The sequence below is a fragment of the Tinamus guttatus genome, unplaced genomic scaffold (genome assembly GCF_059628265.1).
Source record: "Tinamus guttatus ecotype Peru unplaced genomic scaffold, ASM5962826v1 Tinamus_guttatus_pri_ptg000318l, whole genome shotgun sequence".
NCBI classification, from domain to species: domain Eukaryota; kingdom Metazoa; phylum Chordata; class Aves; order Tinamiformes; family Tinamidae; genus Tinamus; species Tinamus guttatus.
In genome coordinates this window covers 1,048,662-1,058,567 of record NW_028288852.1, presented here as the reverse complement: position 1 = coordinate 1,058,567, position 9,906 = coordinate 1,048,662, and the positions used below count along the sequence as shown (strand labels likewise).

Here is a 9,906-nt window from a genome sequence, read left to right as displayed (position 1 = left end):
AAAAAAAATAGACCTTACAAGGTAGATTTTGGAGTAAACGGAAGCAATACTGTCTTTACTTTGAGGGGAAAGGGGAAGAAACAGACTCTGGAATTCCCTAGTATCTACTGAAAGAGTAGTTGATGTTTCAAGAGCTTCTTGTACTGGTAGTTTTATGATTGAGATATATATATATTTATTAACTGATTCGACCTCTTCTGTATTCAAAGCCTTCTTTTTTTTTTTTTTTTGGTATCAGTATTTTGCTAGGCTAAAGAAGACAAAGACCATGGTACTAGCATTTCCAAAAGAATAGTAACTATATACATATACTTGGAGTTTAAATCTCCATGATGATTAGATCTCCCAATTTGTGTGCTTGGGGCAAGCAGAAGGGTTTGGGTTTAAGAGATATTGCTTCCCCTTCCTTTTCACCTTCCCTACTTTTATTTTAATCAACCAAAACATGCAAACTGAAGACCAAAGCTCCTGGCACAATTTACAGTGACTGTTGCTCCTACCTGCGTGACTCTGGGGACAGAATAAAATACACTTGTGGGCTTCTACAGCCTGCACCACTATAAGGCTGGTTAACCAAGTGGACACCACAATGCACTTTGTTTGGGTAATTTATACAAAAGAATGCCTTCAACTAAATTTAAGTAGTTCCAAAAATCAAACCATTTGTCTCACCTTTTGTATCTATGAGCATAAATGTGCATGTTAACTCTACTGAGTAATGTGGGTCGCTTTCCAAACAGCTGAGCAATTCCTGAATGCCAAACATGCCTTGTGTCTTTTTTTTTTTCTCTTGTATCCAGAATTCTGTCTGCCATTTAAATGGCCAGTTGGCAGCTCCACACTTTCCTCACTAGAGAGTAAAGAAAATATTTGACCTGTGTGTGTCAAAGCTTGGATTTTCAGTTATGAAATTTAAATAGCAGGAAGGGAATAAAGCTTTGTTGGGTGGTAAGTAGCTGAGGAGAGGGTTGGAGCCTGCTCTGGGCCAGGTGCATGTGCAGGAGCAGGTGGCTGGCACTCAGCCCTGCAATAACCCATCTTGCTCTGCTCTCCGCTGCATCCCCTTGCCCCAGGCTGGGGAACCCCATTTGTTCTGCAAATCCAGTTTATTCATGCTCTTTAGTGCCTGTCTCGGGAGAATACTTTGTAATGAATCATTCCTTATATTTGCCTTCTGGCTATAACTGGAGCAGCGAAAAAGCTGCAGGTTCAGGCCAACGATGCTCATCTCAGAATTTCCTTTTCTTCTGAGGGTGTAAATGTGCTGTTCAGTACTTGAAGGGCAGGTTTGTAACTCTAGTACTAGGAGATAGACGCTCCCAGTGTAGCTCAGGCTTGCAAAGACAGCTTTGTTAACTCTTGTTTTTAAAAATGTGAATATTTCTTTTTCCAATTCAGATTATGGCTAGGATTATAAGGGAGGGATGAAAAGAATCTTCCTTATAACCTCATTATATATAGCTGCAGAGATATTTTTTTTCTCACCCCTTAAGTAGGTTATAGTCTTCTTAATTAAGTGTTGTGAAGCAGCAGCTCTTATTCTCGCTGTAGTAGAGGGAGGATGAACTATGGTATCTGTACCCTCCCATGCTTAGGAAGTTTCTCCCTCCTGCTTTTGAAGAGTATGTTGAATTTGGGGAACATCATATAGAAACTTCCAGAATATGCTTATGGCTGATCATAATCTGATTTTCTGGGCAAAGTAGCACCTTTCACAAAGTAGTAGACTTCACTGTATGAATGGCCAGAATTGCATAGGCACTTAAAGGCTTTACATAAATAATGTTACCAGACTTATATTTACAAATACTTACAAATTCCATATATACAAAATCTATTTACAAAATATTACAAATTCCACTTCTACTGCTTCTTTATTTCTTGACCCAAATTAAATCTTAGTAGGAAAGCAGTTGTACTTTATGTAATGATCTTTAGTCAAAGTTGTATAACCATTTCTGGGCTGAGGTATAATCTAAGGACAGCTGCAGCTGGCTGCGTGCATCTTGCTGTTTAAAAACAGAATTAACAAAACATTATGACATGCTATACATGGATGTATTAGATGGCAATGTCAACTCATGTGAGAACTACTAACCTACTAGGGAATGTGACAATCTTATTTCCACTCAGTATTGCGAGAGAGCCTATCAATCTCTTTAGTAATAAATAAATAAATAAATTTAGTAGTAATTACCAGTGTCTAGGGCAGGAAATGTTTCGTGTATAAGAAAACATTGCAGGTAAAATGTCGTTCTGAGATTTTAATGAGCAGGACAATATATTACAGAACAATTACAGGTATGTAAAGTTTTCCTGTGGAGTGCCTTAAAGGTTATCAGTAGTAAAAGAAAAACCTTGCCCTTTACCATAAAGGAAAACAAAATGAAAGCTGAAATTTAAAATTGAGAAGTTTGTGGGAGAAAAAAATGCACAGATACCAAATATGATTCCTATTTCTTCCTTCTCCAAGCTTTCTGTGAAGTCTGCACATCTGTTCTGCTTTCAGTTCTGTGTAAGTTACCCTACAAAAACTTCTTGGAAAGAACACTAAATACACATACTGAGAGGAGGGGAGATTTGTACTTGAAGCTTTGATGCGGTGTTTGGCTTTTGTGCTATGCTATGTTAGAGATACCTTTAACATACGTCACATGTCACAGTCTGCTATCAGCACCTGAGATGTCTTCTGTATAAGCTGCAATAAGCTATTCAGAATAATGCACTCTACTAATTTCAAAAATCCTGAATTAAAAAAAATCTTAAAATATGGTACTTCAACTTATCTAATGGAATATTTCTACTAGGGTTGCCATAATGGGCATAGGAACGTGGTCAACTACACAAAGTCTAAGTGCTGTCTTGCATCACAAATACTCTCTCTGCTTTGCTTCTTGGATAGTATGCTCTACTCAGCTGGAACTTAGCCCATAAGTATATGAGGTAAGATCATATTCAACTATGAAAAGGCCTTCTCTACAATCTGAAATGAAAGGTGGCCCAGCTCTGGTCACTAACAAGTCCTTCTTGTCCATTGGTGTAAGGGTCTGAAAACGGAGGGTGTCACAAGGATGGGACCAGACTTGTCAGTGGTGCCCAGCACCAGGACAAGAGGCAATGGGCACAAACGGAAACACAAGTTCTGCCTGAACATGAGGAAAACACTTCTTGACTGTGAGGGTGACAGGAGCACTGGAACAGGCTGAGCAGAGGCTGTGCAGTCTCCTTCTCTGGAGACCTTCCAAACCCGCCTGGATGCCACCTTGTGCCATGTGCTCTAGGTGACCCTGCTGGAGCAGGGGGGGTTGGACTAGGTGGTCTCCAGAGGTCTCTTCCAACCTCAGATCCTGTGATTCTGTGACTCTAGCACAGCTCCCAAGCTTGCTTTCTATCACCTCAGCAGCTTGTACTGGCAATGTGATAGAGCCAACACCACTCCTCCTCCGCTTAAAGGCTGCAGAGGCTGCGTGGAAATTTCCGAAGAGATGACTGTCCCTAACACTTCTGAAGCCTCAGGCCTTAGGCAAGAGGCAGGGGTTCTGTCCTACCGGCCCCTCTCGGTGAGCGCTGGCGCCATCACCCTGTGCCAAGGGCACGTTTTGTGGGGATGCTTCTGCTTGCCACGGGGGAGTTTATCTGCAAGATTTCTACCGGAGAAACGGGAGGCTCTGGAGTCTCACTGTGTTTCGAGGGTCCTTCCTCAGCATTACCGTTGCCAGCCCCAGGCTGAGCCGGGCCTGCCCCCCGGCGCTGCCGCCGGGCCCTGCCCCCGGGGGCGCGGCGCCTCCGCAAGGCGCCTCCCTCGCCGCCGCCTCCGCGCCGCCCGGGACGGCGGGGCGAGCGGACGCGGGGAAGCGCTCCGCGGCAGCGGCGGGCCGCTCGGAGCAGGTAAGCAGCGAGCGGCCATGGCCCCGCCGGGGCGGCTGCCGCGCGGCACGGGGCTCCGCGGGGAGGCCGCGGCCGCCCCTCCCCCCGCGCTGCGCGGGGCCGTAACGGCTGCAACGGCCGCCACCGCCGCCCCCTCCGCCGGCTTCCGGCCGCGGGCGGCGCACTGCGGAAGGGCCGGCGGGCCGGGCGGAAGTGAGGCGGGGGCGCCGGCTCCCGCGGCGCCGAGCGCAGCGGGCGGGAGGCGGCGGCGGCAGCGGCAGGTGACGCGGGCGGTGCGGGCCGGGGCGCGGGACGGGGCTCGGGGGACGGGGCCGCGGGCGCGCGACGGGGCCGGCCCCGCGGCGGGCGGGGGCGCGGGGGCGGCGGGCAAGATGGAGGCCGGCGGCGGCCGGTGTCGCCGTCCCCGCGTCCCAGCGCCGCTGTCAGCCCCGCGGGCGCCGGCTCCGCGCTCCGGGGAGGGCGCCGGGCGCGGACCCGCCGGCGGCTGCCAGCAGCGCCCGCCCGGGCTCCCGGCTCCCCGCAGCTCCAGCCCTCGGGAGTCGCCGCTCCTGCGTTTTCTCGGCGTGAGCCCTTAAAAATGTTCCCAGCCCCTCACCCCTTCCATATACATATATGCATATATACATACATATATAAATCTATTTTTTTTTCATTTTTTCAAGGAATATCTTACCTTATGGGCTTCTAAGCAGTACAGTTCTGCAGTATTTCCTTCACTTATGCTACAGGCGAGGGCTAAAACCCAAGCAAAACCCTGCTTCTTATAGCAGCAGCAGCCGCCAGCTCACGTTTCTGTTTGATCTTTTAAAGCCTCTTAGCAGCTTTCCTATTTAAACGACACTGTCCTTTCGTGGCAAGGTCAGAATGGGTAAAGTAGTTGCAGGATCCGAAGCTGGCCCAGGCTTCTGGCCCTCCTCGATTGACGTTGAGCCTTATGAGTAAGACAGTTGTTACATGTTTGTGGTGGCTAGAGGCAAATAGCGCTTCTGTTTTTCTAAGAAACCACGTTTGTTGAATATTGTGACTTAATAAATTCTGATTCTCAGAGAAGCTTTTGAATAACCCCTGCCCTAGGGTTTATTTGTATTGGGTAATTACATTTTGGAAACATTGTTACGTTGCCTTGAAATATTCCTTTGGATTGTGATACTGAAAAAAAAAAAACGTCAGGAAAGAAGAGCGAGTTTGACACCTTTTTAACGTTAAACCTATACATTTCTTAGGAGAGGTTCGAAGTCAGACCTACCTTGCAGAAGGTATCTGGAAGCACAAGAAACTCTCACTAACATCATCTTATCTTGGACAGGACTGCCTCTGGTGAAGGCAAAATGGCTTTCAGTAAAGGATACCGTGTCTATCACAAGCTGGATCCACCTCCCTTCAGTGTGATAGTGGAAACCAGAAACAGAGAAGAATGTCTCATGTTTGAGTCTGGAGCTGTGGCTGTACTCTGTAAGTTGATATGTTTTGATAGCTACAGTGTAAAAATTGTCTGACTTGATATTTTGTAAGATGATGGGAGGGGTTTTTTGGAATGTAAAGAAGAAACAACTGTTCTGTTTTCTTGCTATTGGTGAGGCTTTTTTTTAAAGAAAAAAAAAGTTTCATGTCTTTCTCTGTTGAGAGAGAATTTTACAATTTAATTTTCATCATGAACATATATTTTTTTCATGTAGGCTGATTTTTCTTCTGCCAATAAATTCCAACAACATCTGTTTGTGCGTTTGGTTCAGAATATCTGTGAACACCTGACAGCTTGGTGAAAAGCAAATTCTGTATGTTGTACTTCATAATAAAAATACATATTTTTAAATGATATATCATTTTTTTTTAATCTCATTTTGTGTATTAGCTTTTTGTTGTCTTCTCAATCTTTTAGCTTTTTGTCCCTGTGTTTTTTTAACCCCTCATCAGACTCTGTGTTCATCCCTTAATAAAATGAGTAAATATTTGGAGCAAAGCGTTCTGCATTGCAAAGTCATTTTTACATACTTTCAGTGATAACTACATTCAATCTTTCTAATGAATTCTTTGATTTTTTTTTTTTTGGTAAGTCAGATTTGGAGGATGCTAAAATGAGAGGAGCAGAAGAGACTTATCGAATAGTTAAGGTTTAAAAGTACAGCTTGGTTTGTATTTTTTCAGTAAGAAAGTCTAAAGACTTGATTACAAAGGGGTTTTCAGACTTTCATGTGTCCTTTATAGATGGTTGAGGTGTTGTAGAGTTTTTTTTTTTTTTTTGAATCAATAACTCTTTAATGAGTCAATTCTGATAGCTGTTTATAGTTTTCTAGCATGGCATGCTCTGCATATGGGAAGCTTGGTTCATTGCCTGAAGTCTGAGAGGAGCTCAAAGATTGGCTTGTCAGGAAGATGCTCTTGGCCTTAGACCCTGAAGTGGGCTGAATGGGGAGCTCATTCTTAAGAAGGTCTATCACTATGCTAAATATATATATCTATATTAGAGGGTTCGTTAGGCTGCAAGCAGAAAAGTCCCATGGTCATGGTTTTTACCTGAGAAAAGTAAATCCCAGGGTATAATTCCTACCCAATGCCTGGATAAAACGAAGCGCTTGTTACTGCGTGCAAATCTGATGGTTCCGACAACAGGGATTTCTCATAGAGTTCCCCACTTCGTGTGTGAGGGCCTGACGCACTGTCCAGCTGCTCTTATGAGACACAATTGGAAACATGAGTGCCAAGGGAAAGCAGGGATTCAAGCTGCCTCTCCTTTCTTTAGTGTTTGCTGTTGCTCTTATACACGCGAGGGAGCTCCTGGGCTGGGGCATAGTCTTTCAAGGCATGTGAGTCTCCCGTGTAGAATGCCTAAAAAGTCAGACTACAGAGTCACCTGCAGCAGACGGGCTGCTGAAAGCAAATGCTCTCTAATGTACTTGTTAGTCTGCATCCTACTTAGTGTGTGATTTGAGAACTGTGATTAACTTCTAGAGGCCTAGTGATAGGATGTACCAGCATGGTCACTATCACCACAGTGGTGATAGTTAACTTCTGTGATTATCCAGATGAAAAGTATACCTGAGTGTTTTTCTCCTGTCTCTTGACGGTTGTTTTCTCCTATTACAAATTTTCATTTATTTATCTATTTTACTACTTATTTAGGTAATGTTGGCTTCAGCAGCAGTATTTAAAGCACGTTGTGTAGCAGGCATTGGGATGTGTCAATTGTCCAAACATAAAACTAGTGAATAGTGATAGCGAAATATACAAGCAAGGAAGAAATGTTTTGAAGAACTGTGGTGAATTGTATTTTAGCAAGTATTTAGCAGTTAGTGCAGATGTTTAAGTTCCTTAGTGAGCACTATGTAGAAAACTTCTTGTAAGTTAAACTCAATAAAGCGTGGGTTAATCACTTCTTAGACTATGACTTACGTCACTGATTGTGTCTTGGGAAGCATTCTCTAAAAATTCAACGTCTGTAACTGAAATTGTAGCCCTCTTCTAGGCCTGTTTTTTTGATGAGGCAGAGGAGTTGGAGCCCAAGGGGAGCTCTCAGGTCCCTATCCTGAACTAATAATGTGCTTCTCCTTTGTATTTTAATTGTCATGATTCTGCTTTGCTAATATTCATACTTAGCTGAAAGTAATTTTCCTGAATATTGTTTTCAGAAACCTTTGCTTGTATGCTGCACCTCCTCTTCCATCTTGTGAAACCCTTATTTTCCTAACGCACGTTACCTTGTGTTAGTTTGCTTTAATTTCTTCTTTGCACATAAGCTCTTCAGGCACTGAATCGTGTGAGCCCTCTTGCTCAGAGGTTTTTCTTCTACTTGCTGTTAGCTCCTGGAATATATTCTTGCTAATACATGTTTAAAAGGGCCAAATTATTAGTACTTGAGGACATTTTGTAAGCTGCTGCTTCTCCAGCTCTTTAGTTATGCCATGGAAACCTGTCAGAAGACTCTAGTCAAGCCTCACAAATCTCTGGATATTTGCACAAACCTATGTCCAAAGCCAAAGTTAATGAAAGACTGGCCCTTCAGGAAAATTCCCAAGATGTTTGTAAAATTTGTGTAAATAGCTAGGAAAGTGCTCAGATCATGTTGAGATTCAGTACAGTATTATTGCAAACTATTAAAGACAATTTAATTTCTTTGCTGATCATGGCAATGCTTTTTAGGCTCAAAAAATGGCAATACTCATCTCAATCTGGTCAGCAATTTTCAAAAGGTTTTAATAAAATGAAGATGTCTAGCCTTAGGCACAGTCTTCACTTTTAGGTATATGTAGAACAGTTAGCATTGTGTACGTTAATGAAATGCATTTTAGCTTTAAAAAAATCACATGGTTCTGAGAGCCTTGGTGAACTAAGTATTTTGAGGTATGCATGTACATAAATTTGGGTTTGAACTGGTCTAAGAGAAAGAGCTGCTGAAGGCTTTAGTCATCCTTTAAATGTCGTCTTAAGCCCGTGTGTCATTTTGCTGAGGGAAGGATAACAGTATTAACCTTCATCCCCTTTACCTTCAATGTAGCATTGCAGGATGATTCAGAGGTTTTAATTGTGTCTCTATATGAAATCCTATACAGGTCATATAGTCTGTGATGGTCAGTGCGTATTGTGTTTGCACTGAATGTGTTATTCAAGCCAACAAAGCAGAATGGAAGGAAGAGGATAGAAGGGACAGTTCATAGGAGTTACTGTTGCATAACCATTCCATCCTAAAATGGAAGCAGTCCAAGCTGTTCTTCTCTTGGAATTGTTTTCAGTTCTGCTTGCGCATTTGACAAAGACTTCACTCGCCTTTGTATATTTATTGCTGCTTTTATCAGCTCAGCATTGGGTTAGCCAGGATATTGAAGCCTGAAAGGATCTTGCCAAAATACTTCTGAAGGCCTTGTAAGAGCATTTAGTGTTAAATGTCAACTGTTATATTTCTTCTTCTTTCTCTTTTTCGTAGTATATATAGTTGCAGGGTGTCACGGATCTATGTTTTTACTTAGCGCATAAGGCATACAGTATATTTTTTGATACAGGAGTTTATAATGAGGTATCTCTCTACCTTCAAGCAGTTTGTTGACTGAGCAGGCGGGTGTTCTCCCTCCCTGTACTTCTCCAGTGAGTCATAGTGAAAGAGTGGGAAGCTGCCTTTGCTTCCATCCCCGGCACTGAGTACAGGAGAGGGTTCTGGCGCCTCGGTGAAGAGAGCTGGAGCTTCCTGCACATCCTTGTGCTTCTGCCTTGTGGAAGAACGGAGAAGAGAGCAGGTGTGAACGGGAAGCGGCACCGTGCCCGCCCCGCGCCTTCTGCAGACCTAGATAAAGTGAGAGCTGTTAGCAGGCAGCTGGGTAATAACACATATGGGCAGCAGGTACCCTGAAGCTGCGGGCAGCTGTAGCAGCGCTGCTCTATCACCCGTGCATGCTCCACTCATGGGTAAATAAATCATCTTAAAATGAAAATTCTTTAGCACTGCATTCTGGAGGGAAAAAAAAGAAAAAGCAAATATGCCGCATTTATCCAAACTATAAGACTAGTTGTTGTTTTTCAAGAGACTTTAAGTTAGCATGATGTAGTAGGAAAGCTAGATTCCAAAAAAAAAGCAGTACATTGACAAATACATTTGCTGAGCATGTGCTCTATGTGCATCATTAAGAAAGGTATGTTTGTAAAGAGACACATTTTCTTCAATGCTGCTTGCTGCAATCACTACTCGCCCACCACTGTGTGAACTCTGCTGAAATAGTGTTTATCCTGAATTTTCAGTGGAATTCCATCCTCGTAATAGGGAAAGAAGATTTCAAAAAAAAAAAAAAACAATACTGCATGGCGTTTTTCTGGTGATAGATTTACGCTTATTATAAATGTTTTCCTACTCTATTTCCTTAGCAAAAAAAATGTGAATGCAGAGTGATGTAATATTTCAGTCATCTGAAGCTCCTCACATACACCAGTATGAAAGGGCTAAGATGCAGTGGCAAGCAGCAATTTTGTCTTCCCTTCGTAATTACTGTTTTGACAAAGTATCATCTTCCGGATTGCACCTTCCCTTCAAATAGT

At 43.3% G+C, this 9,906-nt stretch overlaps 1 protein-coding gene across 12 annotated transcripts in view; it reads left to right on the top strand.

Annotated features, from left to right (window-relative positions):
• The first annotated feature begins 5,139 nt into the window (after positions 1 to 5,139).
• The window catches only part of SYNJ1 (synaptojanin 1), a 59,028-nt gene continuing 54,261 nt past the window's right edge, over positions 5,140 to 9,906 (top strand). For all 12 annotated transcript variants that reach the window (XM_088528971.1, XM_088528963.1, XM_088528972.1 and 9 more), the window contains exon 1: positions 5,140 to 5,340. In XM_088528971.1, coding sequence (XP_088385097.1) covers positions 5,217 to 5,340 — 124 coding nt within the window. In that variant the 5' untranslated portion in view covers positions 5,140 to 5,216. The remainder of the gene's footprint in view (positions 5,341 to 9,906) is intronic.